This window comes from Camelus ferus, chromosome 5, assembly GCF_009834535.1.
Source record: "Camelus ferus isolate YT-003-E chromosome 5, BCGSAC_Cfer_1.0, whole genome shotgun sequence".
NCBI lineage: Eukaryota > Metazoa > Chordata > Mammalia > Artiodactyla > Camelidae > Camelus > Camelus ferus.
In genome coordinates, this window is record NC_045700.1 from 90,730,819 (window position 1) to 90,755,253 (window position 24,435).

General features: G+C 41.2%; 1 protein-coding gene across 4 annotated transcripts in view; it reads left to right on the plus strand.

Annotated features, from left to right (window-relative positions):
* DIS3L2 (DIS3 like 3'-5' exoribonuclease 2) overlaps positions 1 to 24,435 on the plus strand; it is a 321,890-nt gene that overhangs the window by 176,553 nt on the left and 120,902 nt on the right. For all 4 annotated transcript variants that reach the window (XM_032480492.1, XM_032480493.1, XM_032480495.1 and 1 more), the window contains one exon: positions 10,482 to 10,561. In XM_032480492.1, coding sequence (XP_032336383.1) covers positions 10,482 to 10,561 — 80 coding nt within the window. The remainder of the gene's footprint in view (positions 1 to 10,481; positions 10,562 to 24,435) is intronic.

The following is a 24,435-nucleotide window of genomic DNA, read 5'->3' on the forward strand; positions in this document are numbered from 1 at the left end:
GATATGATACTCTGCCATGCCCTCCCTCTGCTTCCCAATGCCTGGTACCCCCTGGAGTGGGCAGCGTGGAAGCCTTGACTGTAACATCCTGTTGTGGCTTGTTAACGAGAGAGCATTAGAGAAAGCCATGACAAGTTAGCCATTCTAGGAAACTTTCCACAGCTGTTGCATTAATTAAGACTTTTTTGGTCCCAAATAACAGAAACCACTGGAGCTCACTTAAGCAGAAAGGGGAATTTGTTTTAAGGATCCTGTGGTGACTCCCAGAATCCAAGGGCAGGGAACCAGGGGCTGAAGAAGCAGGAAACCCAGAAAGACTTCACTCCGTCTCTGCTGCTCCTGCTCTCCACACATCTGTTTCCTTCTTGCCCTCACTCATACTGGCCTCGTTTGCTTCCTCATCCTCCTCGATGGGATGGCTGCCACCTAGGAACTACCACAGTCACCCAGAGGGAGCCTGATGTCTCTCTCCCTCTCCCCTCCTCACTTGCCTTCCTCCTTCTCTCCCTCTCCCTTTCTCTGTCCTAATTCCAAATTCTAGGTTGAGAATCAGTTTGTCCTGCTTCGGGTTACAAACGCTCAGGGAATGTCAGGACAGATAACAGTCTACCAGACCTCTGTTCCCTTCTACTTTTATGCACCTTTATGTCACTGATTATTTCTCTACCCCAGGAGTTTGAAATTTTTAAATGACCCTGATACCACAAGGGTAAAATACTAGAACGTAGTTTTAAGAGACAAGTTTGGCTTGAATCATCGCTTACTAGGTATGTATTCTTGGGCAAATTACTTAAATTCTCTGAGCCTTTCTTTCTTTACAAGTTAAAAGGAATGTACAGTTATTATATTTTTCATGAGGTTATGGCAAGGATTAAATATAATAATGTGTATAATGCTTAGCGCAGGTCTCTCATACACTATGCTTGATAAAATATCAACCCTTCTTTCTTTCTGGTGACCATTAAGGCCCATTGCCTAACCCAAAAGATAGTTAAGGCAAATTCTGTTCCCCATTACCTGCTTCTTTGGCCCCTTTTTTTATCTACTCTTGCCTATCAGTATATTTATAATCCAAAAGACTTTGGTTCTAAACCTAGAAAATTCTTTAGGACTGTTTTCCCAGGCCATAGCTAGAGGTCCCAAGGTATCACCTAAAGTGGATTCTATCTCACAGGTATGATGGTACTTCTGGTAAAGGGATATTAGCTCTGCCACAGCTGCAGCCTTTTTTTCAGTGGTTAGAGCTGAAGGAGTCCAATTAAATATTCAATTCAGTAAATATTTACTATCTCTACTATTTGCAAGACTCTGAAATTGGTATTGTTGGAATTGAAAAATATGTAATTGAAAGAAACAGTCCTTTCTGCCAAAGAGAATAAAGTCTAGAAGAAGAGATGATGAATCTATACAAATCTTTAATTCAAGATATTTAGTAGAACTGGCTTACTAAGGTCCCATGTTAATGAAGGTAAGTCATCTTAAGTAGGGATGGAAAAGTAGTTCGAAGCCAGATCATGGAGGATATTGAATGCCAGGCTGAGGACTGTAATGTCAAGATAGTTGGAAGCCAGTGAGGGCTTTTGAGAAAGGAACATAATCTGATGCTGTGTTTTAGGAACTTTATCCTGGCAGTCAAATGCTTAAGGATCTGAAAGGCAGGAGAGAAGGGAGACTGGAGTCCAGCTGAGGAGAGCTGCTTCAGCAGGAAACGAGGGTAGGATTAGGAATTCAGGGCCGATCCAAGGTTTGATAAAGACTGGATCATGGGTATTGGGCTGAGATAGAAGGAGTATGCTGGGTGACTTGAACTCTGAAAGTGCAGAAAGAGGTGAGGTGCAGGGGGTCATCTGGGGTCACTTGGGGGCTCCTCCCCTCTTGAAGATGGAGTGGGACTGGAGAAGCAGCACTGTGTGTTTCACTCTATCCTGTGGCCGAGGGAGAGCTTACTGTAACTAGGGGTGCTGCTGTTAGAGCTTGACTTGCCCTGCCTACCTCATATGGAGACTTTGGGGGTGTTTTTGTGTTTTTGAGAAAGGAAAACTAGATGAATTCAGTGCCTTATTTGGAAACTCTCTGAAGCAAACAGTAATTATGAACATGTTTTTGTCTAAAACCTAAGTGTTTAATATTAAAATCAGCCAGGAAGTCATTGCCAGGCTGCTTTCTTTCTTTCTTTTTTTTTAAACTATAGAATCACCTCTGTGAATAATGAAACAGAATTGTGGCCCAAAGTTAATATTTAAAAGGTACATAAAACTAGACTTTGCTTTCCCCAATAATGAGAAGAAAAAATTCACACTCTTTCCTGTTAAAAGTTCTACTCATATTAGCCAAAGTAATAAGAGAATCAGTCCCTGATCATCCTGAAGTATAGCTAAAGTTAATTTTGACATGTTTGTTTGATATATTTATGTTATTATTTTCAGCAGTAAATTTAATTAAAATGCTTGTATATATTTCTTAAACAAGTCTCTCACCTCAGTAAGCTGAGACTCTAGTAAATGTTCTCAGTACTTTACAGAATTGTGCAAGGTCTATTAAGGCTCATTCATGGTGCTTTAATCATTCTCAACAAAAAAACCCCAATCATTTGGAAAATACATTTTCCAGGCAGTTCCTCTGCCTCCCAGGGGAATATTTTGAGGCCTCCCAGTGACCATAGGACTAAAAGGCTTGACAGGGAAACCCTAGAATCCTTGAAGAACTAGGCCTTTGAAAGATTCATTGTTGTGGACTCTCCTTTTGAAAGAGACCACTTTTATCTTGCTCCTAAACATCTATAGGACAGACATAGCGCTTGCTGAAAAGAAATTCTGGGTAATATGGAAGAACAAACATATGTAGGTAATCCAGTGTGGGTAGTGTGTAATTTGAAGAATGATAGTTCCATTTTTATGGTTGCCATAACAATCATACAGTTGTGCAAAAAATGTGTATAGCTTTTATAGAAGGGGGCTGGCACCACTGTAATGATTCTTCTCATATCAGAACAACTGTTTTCAGATCTGAAAAATAGGGGTGGCTTAACCCTTCCCCAGTTAGCTCAGCATGTTCCCTGAGAAGACTCTTTGGAGCTCTGGAGCTGTTGAAATGTATTCATTACTTACATTTGCATTTTAGCCTGATAAATGGATTGAGAATTAAGGATGATGATCCTTTCAACAGCAGGTTCTGAATTCCTAGCTTGGGAATTCAAAGGATGAGAAAAAAAATACTGTTCCACAAATAGAAATCTAGGAGAGATGTCTAGACATAGTTAATTCCTTGACTTTGTGTCTATTCTTAATTCCGTCCACTAGAATTTAAATCTGTTAAATACTGGCCTTTACCATTGTGTTTACATTTCTGATAAAGTTATATTAAAATTCGGTTATAATTTGTTTTATTTTAATATATTAACTATGTCTCTTCTGGAAATTGCAAAGCAAATTTGAAAGTGTAATATTTTTAAGTGAAAAATGTATCTATTCATGTTCTTTTTTTGGCTACCTTTTCCTATTTTTGGATACCTTTTCCAAAAGAAAATACTTGAGATTTGACTTTCTTTGACATACTAAGGAATATTCACTTTGAATAAACGATGTCAGAACTCTGTATGCCAATTTTCAAGTTGAGGGTGAAAAGTTTTCAGATTTGGATTTGGTACCTAAAAATGAAGTCAACCATGGGAAACTTTCTCTGAAAGAAATTTGGGGTAATTATTACTTTATTCAAAATGCTTCTGGGATGTTTAAATTTTAAGGAAAAGTATGGAACTCAGGGTAACTAGAAGAGATAGATGTCAGCTTCCATTTGAAATAAAACTTCTTGGTCTAGTTTACTTCTTTTGACACCTTCCCTTTTGAATTCCTGTCCCGTTAAATCAAAGTTGTGCACTTCTGTTACCTTAGGCAAGTTACTTAATCTCTCTGAGTCCCAGTTTTCCCATCTATAATACCAGAGTAAAAAATAAAACCCACCATTTCTATAATTCTGTCCTCTCAAGAGATGATTTCTAGGAGATAAGGGAGAAAAGGTGTTTTTAATGAGAGCAAGATTTCCCATGGTGAAATGAAGACCTCTAATATATCTATATCTATGAAGATTTTGCATGTTGTATAAGACTTTTTATGCTTAAACTCTTAACATTATGTTTAGATATTTGATCCCCCCCATGGGAACATTTCCTGAAGCTTATGCTACTTCATTTTATCTAGTTTTAAAACTTAATTTGTATCAATCAGCATTCTTACAGCCTGTTTTAAAGTAACCCCAATCTGATATTTTAAATCTAAGTTATAGGAAAACTCTACTAACAGAGGTAAAAGAAGTAAAAGAGATGTTCAGAGAGCGCTTTGGATAGAAAGGCTTCCCGGACCCACTGGGACTCGGCTGCTCTCGCTGCTCCCTTAGCCACCATGCACTTGACTGGCTGTCCCAGCACCCATCTGGCTGGACTCTCCACACCGGGCTCCTCACCATGACTGAGTGCTCCAACTCGTTATTTTTCCTGCTACAGTTACATAAAAAATTCTGGTTTCTATATAAACTGATACCATCTAATCTAAGAAAGTGAGTGAAAATGGTATTCTTTATCCTCTTAAGGTTATTTCTTAAATATTTTCCATTCCCTTTCACCCATTCACCATCACTGACCCAGATCCTTCTCACCAGAACTGCTTGCTAGCAAGGAGACAAACCCAGAGGCACGGACAGACGAGGGCTTCTATAAATTTTGTTAGTCTGGAAATGGTCCCTGAACCGCAGTTTGTAAAACACTGTTTTATGAGAAAAGAAGATGGGACAGACAGAAAAGGACACCCTTGGAAACAATAACTCTGTGGTGTGACCACAGGGTTGGACGCCAGGAGGTCATGAGTTCTAATCCTAAATGTATTTCCCAAGACACAGTGGCAAAATTGAATGGAAAAGTGCTAAAGAGAGCCCTTTGGTCATTTTTTCATTCACTTATCCATCAGCTATTCATCACTGTGTGCCGTCAGTGTGCTGGACGTGAAGCAGAGATAGTTCGGTATCAGAGCCAGACCTCAGGGGAGCTGCCAGCCTTGTCACAGTGATAAGACATGTCCATGAGTGACCAGCAGCATGCTGGGGCCGTGCCCAGTGCCATTGGGAAGGGGCAGCTTGCAGGCATGGATGGGGCAGCTGGGAAGAGAAGGCTTCTGTTCTGTGAAGCCATGAAGTTTCCCTGGAAGAAAACATGGCACTGCAGCCAGGCCTTTAAAAGCTAAGTAGGTCTTAGACATTGGAGATTGGTGGGGTAAATGTCCCAATGTTAGAAACAGCACAAACAGTGTTTCAGGGACCAGAGAGTGTAGAGAAAAGTTTGGTACATAAGGTACATGTTGGGAGTGTGCGATCTAATTGGAAAACTAGGGATCGGGGCCATATCATGAAAGGCTGAATTTCTGTTTTACTTGGTAAGGAGTAAAGGAGTTAATGAAGGTTTCTGACCAGACACATGCTTTAAGATGATTAATCTGGCAGCAAACATGACCTTGGGGAAAGTGATTTCTGTGATGTGGTAAGGGCCATGGCCAAAATCCAGTGAGGTGAATGGTGACAGTGTGGTGAGTAAATGTTGCTGCGGAGACTAGACAGCTGCTTCCAGCTGCAGGAGATAGAGATGTTGGTACCTGGAGGAGGAAGAGGATGCAAGGTCAAAGGAAGAGCATGTGAGTGACAGAGGAACAGAAGTTCTTTCTATGCTTTTGTTATTTCCCGGGATTCTTGGCCAGGTCTTAAGGGATTATAGAAAACTTTTAGTTATTCTTCATATGTTCTTTTCCTGGACCAATGGCTTTGAATAAAACAATCTTAGAAGTTTTCTGTCGCTTTAAATAAAAAGTTCTACCAAGCCCTTCAGTCACGTGCCTTCAGAAATTTTGGTTACATAACGCTGCTCCGAAATGGAATTCTGCAGCCTCATCCTTGCCCTCCCCCACCTGGCACTTTATTTTCTGTGGGTCAGGGTTAGCTTCTTTCTAACCATTGTTGCAGAACTCTTTAAATATTTGGTCTTGCAGGTTCTAAAAGCTGGCAGGCCGGGCTGCTCCCTGCAGGTTGCGAGACCAAAGCCTTCCAGAAAAGGAGCCAGTAAAATCCCAGGCATGTTAACAGAGTGTAACAGCTGCATGGAGCACTGCCCCTGTGGGACCGTGCTCCCAAGTGCTGAGGCCAGCAGCTCCCAGCCACTGTGGCCCACAACCAGAAGGAGCCCTCATGCACCACATCGTGGCCGATTGGTAATTGTGGTGATGACAACAGATTAAATCACTGGCTCTCAGCACTGAGGAATGGGGTTTGTCAGGGTCACTCACTGTTCCCTTGCTTCTCCCAATTTTCCATAGTGAGAGAGCAAGTTTGGATTCTACCACTACAGTACAAATACTTTTTGGAAGCTCTCTGAGTTTTACTCTGTCTAGAAGTTAGTTCTCTTTGTAGCCTGCTTTGCTGAATGTCTCTTTTTCTTCCAGCATCCCCTCAACGCGTGACTCTGAAGTGTAGTAACCCAATATATGTGTGTATGTTTTTATATTCTGCTTTTTAAAGTGATGATTAAAGGTAACTTACAGATATACATATAATGCAGTGATTTTTTTTTTAATTAGGCTACTGGGCAGAAGGAATATTAGGCATACCCAAGATAAAGGTTAGTTCACAAAGCTCAAACTACAAATGAGAGTCTCTTGAAACAAGTCAAAAATGTTTTTTCTGAGTTTCCTAGCAGCCAAAGCAAAAAAGGAAACTTAAAAAGATAAAATTCACACATCTGTAAGGTACAAACAAACCATCAGCTCAAGAGAAGGAGAGTGGTCCTTGCATTGCATAATATTGCTCCAGAAGTGCACATGAAAGGGGCACTGAGTGATCAGATGGGCAAGGCTACAGTTAAAAAATTGGCCCAGCATTTCCCAAACTGATTTAATCATAAGAGCTCTTTTAAAAATTAAAACATTTATTTGGTACATTGGGAAACACTGATCTAAAACAGGGATCTGGAAACTTCCTGCTAATGGCCAGATAGATGTTTTAGCATATGGTCCCTGTCATAACTGCTCTACTCAACCCTGCCATTATATCCAAAAAGCATGACTACATTCCAATAAAGCTTAATTTACATATACCAAAATTTAAATTTTGTATAATTTTCATGTGTCATGAAATAGTATTTCTTTTGTTTTTTCTTCAACCATGTAAAAAGGAAAAAACCATTCTTAGCTTGCAGGCCATTCAGAAACAGGTGGCAGGCCCAATTTGGTCTGTGAACTGTAGTTTGCTGACCCCTGATCAAGAATAATGTTTGCATGGTATGTCTTTTCCAGTAAGCTTTCCTGAGTACCATTCCTCAGAGTTGTTTTAATTTAGACTTTTATGTTTCTGGTTTAAGAACAGATTTGAAAAAAAAAAAGGCATAATAGAGATTTGGTTTGAGTACTTAAAGACTTGTTTAAGATGGTTCTCTCAGAGAAGGATGTTTACAAACTAATAGTTGAAGCCTTAAGTTTTACTGTCACATGTGGCTGAATCAGTTTTGAGGCTGAAAACGTTCTAGTGGGCATTCTCATTCATTCATAGAATAAAAGTCTCAAAACACCCAGAGACATTTGATTTTAAGAAAACAACTTCTCAGTCAGCTCTTGAAGTAAACCAGTAAACTGGCCCCATCAAGCTAACAGAGTATTCTTTTTGATTTTGACTGGACGAACGTTCTTTCCGCTTCTCATGCTGGCATTATGGTGATTGAAGGAGGACCCAAACTTTCCCACCACCCAGTCTGACATATCAGTTTCAGTTCAACAAGTGCTTATTGAGTACTCAGGATATAGAATGCAGTTTGCTAGCTTTTATGGGGGATACGAGAAGGAGCAAAAATGAGACAGTTCCTTCTTTACCTTGTGAATCAAGTCCAAGATCCTCACCAATTTAGAGCCCATTACCATGGTACCAGGATTAATTTTACCTCCTTGTCACTTCCTGTCAGCATTCATTTATTCATTCATTCAACAAACATTTGTGAGTTGCAGCCTCTGTTCATAGCACTGAAACAAAAGCCTTTGGGGAGCTTGCTTTCTAGGGGACATTGATGTTTCTCTTTTCCTTTGGCACCCTTGTCTAATTACAGCTTCTTTTATATAGTGAAGCAGATTATTTCTTTATATCCTGACACCTCAACATTTATATTCCCCACACTGTATGTGCCTCTTCTTGACATACTTAGTGAGAAGAGTTGATCTCCCGATGAACCACTCTTTCTGGGACCGTGCTCTAAAATGCTCTGTTCCTCCCTCTGGGTGGCATCCACCTCTCCCAGTCCTCTTTTCTTAGTGTACTGCTAAGTGTCTAGTTTTACCAGATTCATAATTTTAAAGCTATTAATTAACTATATTAAGCAATACAAGTCTATAAAACTGCTGAACATCCTTATAAACAGTGTTACGTATCTGATTATTCTTCGATTGGAGGAGATTCTCTGCATTATTCATTTTTTTCCATTTATAATAGTAATGCTTAATTGTAGAGAATATTTTGAAAAATACAGACAAATATAAAGGAAAAAATTTAATCCATAATTCTTGCACCCATTGATCAATTCTGGTTAACTAGTTTCATTTGCTTTCCTTGATTCAAAAATCACATTTAAATTTTAAAAATTAATAAACAGTAAAATTGACCTTTGTTATACAGGTCTCTGAATTTTAAGACACATATAGATTCATGTTACCACCACCACAATCAAGATACAGAAAAGCTCTGTTCTTCCAGAGCAAGCAGCCCTTTATAATCACACTTTCCCCTGCCTGTGGAAATCACTAATCTGCTCTCTGTCATATATGTTTGTCTTTTTGAGAACGTCATAAAAGTGGAATAGTACATTATATAAGCTTGTGAGAGCGGCTTCCTTAACATAATGCCTTTGAGATTCATCCAAGTTGTGTGTATGAATAATTTGTTCTTTTTTGTTGCTAAGTGGTAGTCCATTGTGTAGATGTACCATAGTTTGGTTATCCATTTATCCACTTATCATTTGAGTCTTTTTTTTTTTTAAACATTTTGACATTTCTGAAATCCGGAAGTACATTAAAATCAGTGTGTATATTTAATATGGTGGAGTTTTTTGTTTCCCCAAAAAGCTATTATTGAATTGATAGTACATCCTAGGATCAATACTGTCTTAGAATCAAAGTATTGTAGTGGTGAGGTGATCAGTGTGAAGGATCAGAGAGGACTGTTGAAGGTTATTAGGAGTAAGGAAAGTGACAGTAAAGGGACAGATAAAGGTCTCCAGAGTTTTGCAGGCCAGTGCCCAGAGCTGCTAGATAGCCTCCGAATGCTTTAAGAAAGTTTTGAGCAGAGGAGCAATACAGGAAATAAGACTTTAAGAACAAAGCCTGTCCAATTTTGGTGAATACCAGGATGTCCACCATCATTGGTGTTGATGAGTCAGGAGGAGACTGGGGAATGGCAGCAGTGGTGCTGTTGGGACCAGAGGAGATGGAGGAGGAACTTGAGGAGCATCCAGTGGGAGCAGGGAGTACTGACTAGACAGCCTGCGGGTAGGAGAGGGAGGGTGGCTCCTGCTCAGCACCCCAACCTCCAGGCCAGTGCCTGGGGAGGAAGGGGCAGGAGATGTAGAGAACTGAGGACAGACTGCCTAAATCTTAGGTATTTCGATGGTAGAAATGGGTAGATTGGATGGGGCATGTTATTTGGGAAGTTCTAAAGCAAAGTGAGAATGTCCTGGGTGTTCACAGGTGAAGAATGAGATATGCATGGGGATACTGTGTGAGATAAGTGGGCATAGAATGTGCTTAATCATGTGAACCTGAGCGAAGTATACAATTTTTTCATGGAAATAAACTGTGATTAGGGCCATTTCCAAGTAGAATTGCCAAATGGCTACCTGTATGGCCCAGAGATTTTTGCAAAGCTTATTCTAGGGTTCTGTCCCTGTATCACAAGTCAGATGATTTATTCTTTGGTATACCCCAGTTTTGCACAATAGGAGGAGAAACAGTAAATCATCCTCATATAATTCTTGAAGGACAAGTTTTCATCAGCCACTGAGGAAGAGGGAGGCAAAGGAAAGAACTGGCCACTGGAGAGAGATTTACCAAAGGGACTTGCCCCTCTTGTCAGATAACTCTTCTTGGGAAGCCTCATTCATGGCAGCTGCCTCAGTCCCACCTGCTCACACCTATTCTTGCTCAGGATCAAGGAGGAGTAGGTGCCTGTCCACAGAGAGAGAGAGAAAGACCCTCAGAGACAGTTTGGAGCCTTGTTATCTTCCCCTGTTTGTCTTACCTCCAGTTTCACATTTTACTAAAGATACCCTTCTCAGAGAAACAGGAGAGAAGTTACTCTCAACTTCACCTACTGTTTATAGATTTGCAAAATAACTGTTCTTTAAAGCTGTACTACAGTGGGATAAAGTTCCTGTTATTTGTGGCCTTGCTAATTATGTCTTCAATCTTTCCTAGAAAAGACTGTATCTTCACCATTGACCCATCAACTGCCCGCGACCTCGATGACGCCCTTTCCTGCAAGTCACTTGCTGACGGTAGGTTGGAAATTTCTATACCACTCCGGGTGGCAGGCAGCGTGCACACCTGTGCGGTCGGCCTGGCTGCCTTGTACTCCGCAGGCAGTGTAGTGTGCAAGGTTAGGGCTACTTTGTTTCTGAACTTGCCCTAGTGAGCCTCTGTGACCTGAAGATTGTGTTCCTATGATGACTTTGGTAGGAGTGAGATTAAGAAACATCCTCTTACTGGGACCCTTCTCAGGCCTCAGAAGAGGCAACAGTGAAGGCAAAAGAACCAATTTCAGGCCTTGGCCCTTTAGGAAGTTCCAGTTGGGCATAATGTGTTAAAGAAGAAAGCCCCTAAGGATTTGATGACACACTGGAGAGATGCAGGGGGTGCTCGGCGTGGGCAGGAGGAGCCCCTCCAGGCCTGAGCTGGAGGAGCCTGCACTACTCCCTGCAGATCTCCATCTGTCTAGCAAATTGCTGAAGGTGGCTGTTAGGGGCTCTTTGAACGTTCTTTTGGAATGGAGCTAGGCAGGAAAAAGTAGAATTTGAGGCCAATAACCTTTGAAAACTACAGTAGGAGGGAAGGGAAAGTGTGTGCGGTATGCGTAGAGCAAACCCTACCCGTCACCTCCCTAACACCCCTCCAGGTGTGCTGCTTAAGTCTTTAGCTGCTTCCTGCCCCGTGTGGTGTCTGGTGACTGCCATGGCTTTAGTCATTCTCTGATACGGCTTTAGGGCTAACATAGCCTTTGATAGCTTGCCCATGATGGGTGTCCACCCTTGTGGCTTCAGTCTGCTGCAAATGTTAGTAGCATAGTAGCCTGGTCTTCGAAAACACTGCAGAGACATGTACGTATTCCATTGATGCAAAACTCTGCAGGTCCAGCGTGTTCTTTCTTCTTCATAATAGACAATGAGGCTTAGTAGATAGAAGGCTGAGAGACAGAAAACATCACTGCCTAAAAATGCTTTCATCTTCTTTTAGTCAGAGTCCTCCTTGAAACTGCGGGCAGTATTGCTCAGTACAACTAAAGAAAATTGAAAGGAAGATGAACCATAAAGAGAGAAAAGTTCCTACTGGAAATCTCAAGAGAATTATGTATTTTTAAAATCCAGAGTTTGAGCAGCCTACTCTTAAAAAGCAAATACTGCACTGGTTTCTTGTATCCTGTGCAGTCTTTGCTCCATGCAGAGGCTTGAGCATGTCACTCTCACATCCGTTCCCCAGAGCTCCAGTTGAAAAGTGCCCCCTAGCAGAAAGCTAGGTGACACTGGACCTCACTTCCTTTATTTCTTTTCTCTCCAAGTTCACAGCCCTGCTCTATTGGTAGTTTAATGCTTGGAAACAATTGCTTCATTTATTTTGGCCACTTTCACAGTTGTTAATGGTGGAAGGGTAGCCCTGATCCCTGTTACCCCATCTCAGCTGGCCCACATGATAGTCCCATGGCAGGGACACCAGGGAGCAGGCAAGTGTCCTACCCCACTCACTCTACACACTGTGTTTCATGTCTAGGGTTCCAGATTACCAGCAGAGGCTTCATGTGGGAAAATGGTAGAAGATAGGGGAGGAAGGGTAGACTGGGGACAGGATGTACATACGTCAATTTCCAACCAAAGAGTATGCTTTGTCAGACAATTGAAAACCAATTGTTTTCAATCTGTTGTTCAGGGAGAACAGTCAAAATGAGGAAGATAATTTAGTAGTACAAGATGAGGGAAAAGGAGAGGAAGTTGAGGCAGAGAAACGAGTCAGAGAAACATTATAATCATTTAGAGATACAGGTAGAAGAAGCTGGACTGGAGATGGCAGCATTATTAATGGGGGTGGGGCAGATAGATGTGAAAAAGGGGTGATGACAGAAGACGCAACGGAAATGGATGTTGGGGTTGAGGGATCGGAATCCAAGATGGGGCAGAAGTTTCAACCCGGATGGCAAGGAGAAGTCTACAAGTTAGAAACTGGGAAATCAGGGAGACAGGCTGGTTTCAGACAGAGCATGCCTCCATGGAGTTGTCTGTCTGATGATATGTGTTTATATAAGCTGCTGCAAATGCTTTTCAGAGGAGGTAGGTGCAAATAAGCTAAATCTGTGCGGCCCATCCAACCATATAGAGAGAGCCATGAGGAAAAGTACACACAATGCAGCAAAATGCTAACAGCGATTTTATTAGGACGATGGGATCATAAGTGCTTTCTCTCTTTTCTCTAGTTTCCAGATTTTTATAATGTGGTAATAATAGTTTTATAATGAAAAAATTTGTAATAAAAAAAAATTATGAGGTGCCAGAAATCACAGGCTGCCCAGTAGCCACTGCACCAGGTGATCAGATACCCTCCATCTGCTTAGTGATCCTTGCATTACAGAGGAGTAATTAACATCTGGTCATTTGGCAGAGCAGCAGAAAAAGGACATGGAAAAGGAGTCAGGGAAGAATCTGAAACGGCCTGAGTTGGGCTGTCAAGCATTATTATGGTGGCACTTCTACAGTTGGCCTTTGTGACAACAGTTTCTGCCAAGGCCATTTATCCAGGGAGATGAAAAGTGAAAGTCAATTCCAGTTTGGATTGGGGTAAGGTTGGCTGAGTTCCGGTTCCGTTAGTTACCAGTGCATGTCAATTCTTGCTTAGAGGAAAAAATGTTTAATGTTTCAAAAGCAAATAATGTTTTCTGGGCATGTTTACATCATCTATAACCATTTTTATTTAAAGAAACTATAAATGTTAAACTTTCCTTCAGTCCCATTGAAATCATCTGAATGACTATTCTGTGAAAATAAAACATGCAAACAAATGTAACTTATTTAGTCCTTACTCTCCCTCTCTGTAGAATTCAGTTGTACCCCAGGACTTGTTATCAATATCTCCTATAAGTGCGAGATTTAGACATTCTGCAGATAAATTCTGCAGAAACGCAGTGACACCTGTTCCCCAGTAGGTCATGATTAGATTGGAAGGCTGAGGTGGGGTGCCTATTACCCTTGAGGAATCTCAACTTTGGAAGAGATTCTACCAGTCATCTAGCCTGGTAATTCTCCACCTCTTACAGCCTATAAACACACTTGAGTGGAATATTCCCATGAGCATTACCCAGCCTTCCAACTTTAACATGGAATTTTTTTCTTTAGCTCAAGAAAATATTTAATAATGCAAGTAAGGCTGGACTTGTAATGATAACACAGAACCCAAAAACAGTTATTCACACACTTCATTTTTTTATTACTATAACAGATTACTTGCAGCACACCTCACAGTTGACCTCACCACTCACGTGTGGGAATGCCACAGTTGTCGCATCGCCTCTGTTTTTCAGATTACCTCTGAAACATCTACTTACGTAATATCCAGATTGCATTATAACTCTACCTTACAGGCAGCCCATTCAGCCTTAAGATTGCATGACTATTAGGAAATCCTTCCCTGTAATGATCTGAAATACTACAGTCTTCCTGTAATTTTTCACTCATTGGTCCCATTTATGCCCTTTGGGACTCTATAGAAAAAGTCTTATCTCTCATGTGACAACCCCTCAGATAGTAGATAACAGCTATCATGTATGTCTGAGTCATAACTTCTCAGCTAAGCTTCCTGTGTATTTTTCTATGAGCTGTAGCGTATGAAGTTTGAGCCCACTTCCCATGTCATGGAGCTACTTCTGCCTTTATGAGACGGTACGTGGCTGCCTGTATCCGGACTTCTCCTCCCTGGCTGCCAGGGCATGATGACTCCCTCCCAGCCAGTTCCTCTTTGTTGGGCAGAACTGAGTCCAGAGTAATAGCCACCTATTCAGTTCAATTAAACATGCGTTACTGCTTTGTTCTAGTCTCTGAGAGAGGAAGTTATTAGCCAGACAAGTCAGGACCTTTAGGTTGATTCAGACTCCCAACAGATCCTACAGGAAATTGATATTCACTGCTTCTCTGGCATCTTGTTTCTCTAATGTTTTATTCTGTAGTGAGTGCTCTGCCCTTGAACATGGCAGGATTATCCTAACCAGGCCTTAAAAATAAAGGAAATACGAATGATCAACAGGCACATGAAAAAATGCTCAATATCACTAATTATCAGAGAAATGCAAATCAAAACTACAATGAGGTATCACCTCACACCAGTCAGAATGGCCATCATTCAAAAGTCCACAAATGACAAATGCTAGAGAGGCTGTGGAGAAAAGGGAACCCCCCTACACTGCTGGTGGGAATGCAGATTGGTGCAGCCACTGTGGAAAACAGTATGGAGAAATTCCTCAAAAGAGTGGAATAGCCTTACCATATGACCCAGTCATCCCACTCCTGGGCATATATCCAGAAGGAACCCTACTTCAAAAAGACACCTGCACCCCAATGTTCATAGCAGCACTATTTACAATAGCCAAGACATGGAAACAGCCTAGATGTCCATCAACAGATGACTGGATAAAGAAACGTGGTATATTTATACAATGGAATACTATTCAGCCATAAAAACTGACAATGTAACACCATTTGCAGCAACATGGATGTTCCTGGAGAATGTCATTCTAAGTGAAGTAAGCCAGAAAGAGAAAGAAAAATACCGTATGAGACTGCTCATATGTGGAATCTAAAAAAAAAAGAAAGAAAAGAAAAAGATAAATGAACATAAATACAAAATAGAAACAGACTCATAGACATAGAATACAAACTTGTAGATGCCAGTGGGGATGGGGGTGGGAAGGGACAGACTGGGAGTTCGAAATTTGTAGATACTGACAGGTGTATATAGAATAGATAAACAAGATTATACTGTATAGCACAGGGAAATATTTGCAAGATCTTCTGGTAGCTCATGGTGAAAAAATGCAACAATGAATATATGTATGTTCATGTATAACTGAAAAATTGTGCTTTACACTGGAATTTGACACAACATTGTAAACTGACTATAACTCAATAAAATAAGAAATAAAAAATAAAGGATTGTGGCTAGAGAGAAGGGGGAGTGGGGAATGACTGCTAATAAGTTTAAGAATTCTTTGAGGGGTGATGAAAATGTTCTGAAGTTACTAGTTGATAGTTATATTCATAGTATATTGTGAATATACTATAAAAACATTAGGGGGGTAGGAAATGAGTGAATGGATGAATGAATAAGAATAAATAAATCTATTCATCCTTTAGGCTTTCTAGAAATTGGAATTTACACCTTAACCATAATTTATCAGGTCTTGATGGAATGCTGGGCTGGGTACTCACTCTTGCCTGTCTCTCCTCCTTGCTGCTTGCATCTCTGAGCCATGAAATTCCCACCCAAGGAGTGCACTTCTGTGCTCAGCCACCTGCTTATATTTCTCATCCCCACAGAGGGCAGCCATTTGACTCAAAAAAAGAACAATCTGTCCTACTGTCCTGGTATGAGAAAGTGCTCAGATAAATAGACATCAGCCTGAGGGCTCAGGAATGCACACTACCCGCTCTGCTGTAGAGGGCGCCAGTCTTCCTGCTGGTTTGCCTCTGTTTTCTGGCTTGCCCCCTTCCCTTTCCCAAGGAGGATGGACTAGGGAGCACTGTTCCTGGGAGCCCTTCTCACTTAGGGAATAGGTACAAGAGACTAGGAGAAGCCCCTAAGAATTTCATAGAATTCTTAAACTCTGTGACTTCCCTGTATGGTATTTGTCACCTGCTGAGAGTTCTTGTCATGACTGATTGCATTTGGAGGCAGTGCAGTAGGAGCTGGAGAGGCTGTGCCCCCCTTGTGTTAGGCTTAGACCAGAGAACCTGAAAGATACTTCTAATGAGCAAAGAGCTGAGATGAAGGCTCTGGATCTGCTACTGGGAAGGAAAAGAATAGGGAGTCCTGGAGCTCATGAGCAAAAGGTTCATGCAAATCCCAGCAACCAGCCAAACCCTCTTCCTGGCTCTGTTCTCACCTCTGGGAATCTCTTGCCCCACCAGTCACTTACTCCAGTTCTTTTGTGTTCCCCTCTGGCCTGGCTTCCTCCTCTCACAAACTTCAGTCTCCATCCTACAAAACCTTCCTCAACCCTCTACAGCCCCAGGAACTTTCATTTTCCCTTGTCTATCAAGACACCTTGAAGGAGTCATCTGTAATTGCTGTGGCTACGTTCTCACTTCCCATTTATTTCTTACTCCCTTTGCAGCATAGCTTCAGAAAATTCAGTGCCACAGATTGTCCCTGGCCTCAGTTCACCAAACATGTATGCAGCGTTTTGACTTTTCATCTACTTTTTGGACTCAGGGGGCCCTACATGCTCTTGATTCTACTTTCTGGATCACTTTTCTCTAGCTACCTTCTTTAGCTCTGCTTTCTCTGCCCCTGCTTCATGGGGGTCTGCAGGACTTCTGCTCCAGGCCTCTTCAGCCTCTGTGCTCTGTTCCCTTTGCCTGCAGTGCTTCTTCCTTGGAGAGCCACGTGGCTGATTTGATTCAAGATCTGACTGGTTGCTTTCTCAGGATGGTCTTCCCTAGCCCTCCTGCCTCTAATTTCATGCCCTCCCTACCGCTCTCCACCACTGTTGCTTTACCCTTTTCCTCACCACTCATCTCCCACTGATGGGCCATTGACTGACTCATCTTCTTACCTACCTTCCCATCTTTCACCACCTTGCAGTATGAGGCTCAGCATAAGCGCTCAATGAGTCTCTGCTGGTGTTCACAAGCACTCAAGAGGAGAAGGGGTTTCCAGGCAGAGAGAAGACTGTGTACAGAGTCCCGGGATAACAGATACCTGATTTTTGGAGGGAACTGCACAGAACTTGGAATATCAGGATTTTGAGGTTCAAGTGGGGGTGGTGGTTGTAGATAAAGCAGGGAGGAGATCATGAATTCCTTTGTTGGCCCTGCTAGAAAGTTTAAATTTTGTGGAGAAGGCAGCATGTAAGTTGGAGAGCAACATCATCCATCCATTCAAAAAATAGGATTTGGGGACCAGACACTGTTCCTTGTGCTATATAAACAACAGAAGAAAACACTCAAGAAGCTCCCTGTCTTTCCCAGTTTAGTGTCAAGTAACTCTCAACAGGGAAGTGTGGGAATGGCCCACAGTTGTGAAGTGGGAGTGGGATCGGGGCACAAGCAGTGGTATTTAAACCTACAGTTGAAGAATAAATGGATAAGCCAGGCAAAGAGTGGGGAGAAAGAACATTTCAGGCTAAGGGAACAGAGTGTTTGGAGGCCCTGAGGTACAAAGACTTTGTCACCAAAAGGACCCAGAAGTCAGCATGGCTGAACTGTGCTGGAGTGGAAGGAGCCTCTGGGTGAGACAGAAAAGGGACTTTCAAGATTGGGGGTTTTATCATGAGTGTAGTGGTAAGCAAAGAGAGTCAGGATCCAGCTTGCAGATTGGAGAGGTCACTCTGGCAGCCTTGAGGAGTCTGGATTAGAGCAGTGGTGTTAAAATGGTCTAGGTAAGAGGTGGCAAGTGCCCTTGGCAGAGGCTGCAGAGCCAGAACTGAAGGGAGGCACTAGCCAGGACAGGAAATCAGGGCAGAGCTTGGTGTCTGGGAAGCTGCAGGAGCCTCTTAATTGCTCTTTCACGTCGGCCCTTTTCTTCCCACATATCGAAGCCAAGGAAGCCCTTATAAAATGTAGATCTGATGAGGTCATTCCCCTGCTTCACTCCGTATAAGATTTCTCATCCGGTTGAGGATAAAAACCCAAGTCCTCACTGTGGCCTACTGCTCTGACTGCCTCTCCAACCTGTTTCCTAGCATCCCTCTCTCCCCAGCTCTCCTCCAGCCAGCTTGGCCTCGGTGCTGTCCTCAGATGTGCCAGGCTGCTCCTGCCTCAGCGCTGTGTACTGTCTGTTCCCTCTGTCCAGATCCCCCTTCTCCCAGATCCCCCACTACTCTAAAGTTCTATTCAAATGTCATCTCAAGGTGTCCTTTCCTGACCACCCTCTCACCATAGTCTTCTCTACCCCTGCCCTCTCTTGATTTTCTCCCCCTTCTTGGTTTTTCTTTAAGATGCTCATGTGGGTCTGTCCCCCTGAATGGTAAGTTTTATTAGAGCAAGATTTCATTTTGTTCACAGTTGAACCCTCAGTGCTCAGTGCACTTTGTGTTACATAGCTGACACACACGGAAGTATTTGTTGAATGAATAAATGAATGAGTAAACTTTTGATATTGGAAGTATGAGAAGAATCTAGAATGACATAAATTTCTGGCTTGGGCACTTGGTGGAACATAATGCCATTTAGTAGGAAATATTGAGGGGAGCTGGTTTTAAGGGGAAAGATGGTGAGTTCACATAATCACATGTTGAGTTTGTGGTCCCTGAGAGACATCCAGGCAGAAATACCAGGGGGGACAAGTAAAAGGAGTCAGGGCTGGAGGTGGAGATTTGGGAGTCATCAGTGCATGGGCCTGGGAGAGGTGGCCCAGGAGAAGTCACAGACTGGGAGGAGAACCCAGGCTGGACCCCTGGCAGAATAACCAAGAAGATGTGGCCAGGGAGATTGGAGGCAAAGCAGAGGGGAGAGGAAGCAGGCAGAGCAGGCTAAATGGTGAAAGTCATAAAGGGTGTAGGAAAATCAAGAAAAAGAGAACTATAAAGTCTTTGGGTTTGGCAACCAGGATATCATTGATGACCTTGATGCAACTAGTATCTGTGGCTTTGAGGAGGGGAAGCCAGACTGCAGGTGGTGGAGAAGGGAGTGGAAAACTGGCGTAGAGTGTCTCTCTGTGAGAAGCTTGGCCTGGGAGAGGTCTGAGAGGCACAGAAGGCAGGGTCAGAGGAGGCCTTTTCTTTGTTTTTAAGGTGGAGGTGATTTTAACATGTTCCTGTGTTGAGATAAGAGACTTTCCAGAAGGAAAAGTTGAAAATACAGGAATGAGAGGAGCTGATTATTTTGCAAGGTCTTGATAAGGAAGGTGGGAATGAATACAGAGTTTAAGTGAAAAGTGAGGCCAAGACATGGAGGGTAAACACCTCTTCCTTTGTGACAGAGAAGCACCACACGGAATTGGCGCTGCTGCTGAGAGTTCACACCTGATGCTACCCATGTTCACTGTGAGAGGAAGCAGACCTCCTGCTGAGGGCAGATGGCGGAGGGGGTTGGGGGGAGGGGACAGTGAAAGGGCTCAGGAGGGAGCTGACCAGGAACCCATCATACAAGGCTTTACCAAACACTGTTCAGGTGCACTGAGCTGGAAAACTACCAAGACCAGGTGATTTTCTTCAATGATCTTTAGCCTCCTAGGTGTGGGAGAGAAGGTACAGTGAGCTAAATGTGGGTATTTGCTGAGAGGGAGAGCATGGCAGGCACCAGGACCAGGATTCTGAGACCTTGCTTCCCCTCGGAATCTGTTTCTTCTCTGTCCTGTACTTTTTTTTAAAATGTATTTTTATTGACGTACAATCAGTTTACAATGTTGTGTCAATTTCTGATGAACAGCACAATGCTTCAGTCATAAAGGAACATACATATATTGTCATATTCTTTTCCACCATAAGTTACTACAAGATATTGAATATAGTTCCCTGTGCTATACAGCATAAACTTGTTGTTTATCTGTTTTATATGTAGTAGTTAATATCTGCAAATCTCGAACTCCCAATTTATCCCTTCCCATCCCTTTTCCCCCCTGCTAACCATAAATTTGTTTTCTATGTCTGTGAGTCTGTTTCTGTTTTGTAAATAAGTTCCTTTGTCTTTTTTTTTTTTTGATTCCATATATAAGTGATACCATATAGTATTTTTCTTTCTCTTTCTGGCTTACTTCACTTAGAATGACATTCTCCAGGTCCATCTATGTTGCTACAAATGTCATATATTATTTTTTACAGCTGAGTAATATTCCATTGTATATATATACCATTACTTCTTTATCCAGTCATCTGTTGACAGACATTTAGGTTGTTTCCATGTCTTGCCTATTATACCTAGTGCTGCTGTGAACATTTGGGTGCCTGTATCTTTTCAAATTAGAGTTCCCTCTGGATTTATGCCCAGAAGTGGAATTGCTGGATCATATGGTAAGTCTATTTTTAGTCTTTTGAGGAATCTCCATACTGTTTTCCATAATGGCTGCACCAAAGTACATTCCCACCAGCAGTGTAGGAGGGTTCCCTTTTCTCCACAGCCTCTCTAGCATTTATCGTTTGTTGTCCCTTACTTTTATAAAGGCATCACCTGCCACCTAGTTAACCAAAGGTTTTTTAAAAAAGAAATTCTGGAATCATATTTGATTCCTCTTCCTATTCTGTTGTCAGTGACCTTGTCAATAATTCCACATCCCCTGCCATCTGCCCAGTTAGTTGTCTTTTCTATTATATGCACACAAAGACTGGGTCATGTCACTTCTCTGCTTGAAAATCTTCTTGTACCTACAAAATGGTTCACGTTTTTGAGCAGAGCTCTGTTATCCAAGCCCTATAAGATTAGTCCCCAGCCTCCTCTCCCACCTTCCCCACCTCCCAGTGCCACTTCCACCCAAACACACACACATGCACATGCACACGTGCACGCATCCTAATGTCATCTGACCACACCAGGCCCTACATATCCTCTGCACTGCACCCTGCCTCCCAGCCTCTGCTTGCCCTTTGCCCTCCACTTAGACTGCTTGTTGGAATTCTGTTCAAGATCAAGATGAAACCTCTGCAGAGCTTTCCTTTCCTTCTGGCTTCATGAACTGTCTCCATCCTATCAGCATGTTTTTCTTCATGTGTCTAATGCAGCAATAAACAACATAGCTCTAGATTTGATTCCCTTTTTTGCTTATTTCCTGAAACCATTGCTTTCCTTGGAAATCTTTATTACCCAAGTATCATGCATGTTACCCCAAGTTTAAAAACCACTTGGTCTAGTCAGTTTGACCAGGCAACTTGTTGCATACTTTCAATGTTTCACTCCTTTTTCTGTTTCTTGCCCTTTTTATTTCCACTGTACTTCGACCTTTAAGTTTGCGGGTTGCCTATGGGCTTGTATGCTGACATATATACTTACTCCACATACCCTCCTACAACCAGTCTATTTCTTTAGAATTGGGCGTACCTTTCCCTCGTCACAATCAAGTCTTTCAGTCCATCTCGTCGTGTCTCAGTGATACGATAAGATCACTGAATTGCATCTTATGTTCATGACGTCTGCTCCTCCAGCTCTGTGAATTGGTGTATCTGAGGCTCCCTTCTTCCCATTATTTTCTTGCATGAGTCTCTTGCATAGCCTGCACTGCTCTTCTCATTTCACACCTGCAGGCTTCCACAGCAACTTGTTTCTTGCTTTTACTTTGTCATTTTTATCCATCTCCATCCTGTCTGTATCCTTGCCATTTGCAAATTCAGTGAGTACTAATTTTCTGATAAAATTAATTGACTGAATCTTAACATGTTAGTGAAAAAACAACTACAACATCAACATTTTATGATGCAAAAGCCAGAATTTTTTTCTTTTAATTATTTTGGCAAATAGACTTGCTAGTTAAGAAAAGGCTTTTTTAACATCCAAATACATCTGCAGTGGCAATATCCTTATTCATCTGTTTGGAGAAACAGAAAGTTGGCATTACAAAAGTCCTGGTATTCTTTGGGTAGAAGATAGATCTTAATTAATGGCATGTTGAGACATTAGAAAGTGCAAAAAGATTGTTTTTAATTTCCCTGTGTTGAAAGTGTTTGAAAGTTAGATTGGTATATGGAGATAACGCCAAGGTAATCCCAGAATGTAGAAATCAGGTGACATTTGAGAATGGAAATCAACTTTAAATGGTTGTCTGCAGAATTTCCTCTTGCCTGGAGATCTGTAAAACATCAGGTAAAATTAGCTATTTTAGTTTGTATAAGGCTGAAGCAGAATGCATGGTAGTGGTTTTAATCCCTTTAGAGTCAGAAAAAATGCACAAATGTATATATACACAATATTTTGCATAGGGCTTACATTTCTGGTAATATTATAGAATGGATAGCCTGAAAAATTCTTCTTCAATAAAACTCTTTAATATGATACATCTTTTGGAAATGTATAGCTGAGCTGGCAAGAAAGAGTTTGCCAGCCCTTAGAAGCCAGGAGTAAAACAAGAGCAGATAACCAAAGAAAGATGTGTGCGCTATAGCAGCTAGCCTAGTGGCATCTTCTGATGCCTAGTGACCCAGGCAGTTTGGTCAGGATCTGATTAATACCACCTGCATCGTTCATAAAATTCCACACTAAAGTATCTAGTTTAAAGTGGCACCAAGTGGACAGTGTTTCTAGAAACCAGTCAGAATCATAAGCATATCCTTTCTGGAAGAACTAATCCTCAACCAAAGCCTTAACGATTTGCCAAAGATAAATTTTGGTAAAAGTAAGCATACGTAAAGGTCACGAAATGTGCAAGGATGCAGCTTATAGCACTTGGAGATTTTTATAGCTTTAAGTGCTTATAATATAGAAAAGGAGAAAATTTTAAAAATTGAGCCCATAAAGATTAGCTTTACAATTGTTTGGAGAAAAGGGAAGTTATAAGATGACTTAATATATGAACATAATTGTGAGTACAAGTTCTGAACCAAAAAATGGGAATTATCTATTATAACTAACACTAGAAGCTCCCTCTACTCCGCAAAGAAACACCAGACAAATAAATGCTGGAGAGGGTGTGGAGATAAAAGGACCCTCCTACACTGCTGGTAGGTGTGTAAGTTGGTGCAGTCACTATGGAGAACAGTATGGAGGTTCCTTAAAAAAACTGAATATTGACTTACCATATGATCCAGCAATCCCACTCCTGGGCTTATATCCAGAAAAGATGAAGACTCTAATTCAAAAAGATATGTGCACCCCGGTGTTCATAGCAGCACTGATTATAGTAGCCAACACATGGAAGCAACCTAAATGCCTGTCGACAGATGAACATATGCTTTTTAGTATTTAGTTTCTATATTATTTGATATTTTATATCACACATATTATAATTATAGTTTTAATGTTCCATAAACATTTCAAATATCTTTTAAATAGTAATAGAAATACAGTAAATTACTTCCAAATTAGTAGACAGAGGCAAATGGAATGAGAAAAACAAAAACAGCTCAATCTAAAAGAAAACATGACAAGAGAAATAAAAAGAACATATTGAAATGCCAGAAAAACTAATAAGCACACCAAATTTAACTCTATAGTTAAAACGCAAAGACTGAATAAATCGCTATATGCTGTTTATAACCACACACTTAAAACATGAAGATACAAATATTAAACGTATAAAGGTAGGAAAAGCTATACTGGTAAAGTACTAGGCAAAAGAAAGCTAATTTTTTTTTAACTGATGTCTGACTAGGCATAGAAAAAACATTACTAAATGTAAAAAGAGTCTAAATTATGATTACAGGGATCAATTCATCAGAGAAGATAATGTCTAAACATATATTACCAAATAATACAGCTTCAAAGTACATAGAATAACAGTTGACAGAAATACAAGGAGAAACGGATAAATTCATCATCAAAGTGGGTTAATTTAGTATATTTTTCCCTGGAAATGATAGTTCAAAAAGACCAGAAATTCAGTGAAATATAGAAAATTTGAACAGCACAGTTAGCAAGCTTACTCTAATAATCACATCTAAACACAGTACCCACAAATGCAGCTTACACATTGTTCTCAAGCACAGAGAAAACACTTATAAAACTGACTCTGTATTAAACCATTGAGCTTATTTCAAAAAGTCATTGGTATCATACAGATCATGTTCTTGGATCCCAATGCAGTTAAGTGAGAATAAGTGCAGAAACATTTTTAACTTAAGAGAAATTCAGTACATTTGGAAATTTTAAATATCTCTGTTGCCCTCTCTTGGATCAGTGGCCAGATGAATGGTGTAAATCAAAATATACTTGATGTTATGCTTCCTATTAATGCTTGACGTTTGAGTGAGTTACGTATTTCCTCACGGCAGAGTTTACCTCTGTCATTGTCTTCCACACAGAATACAAAATGCTCC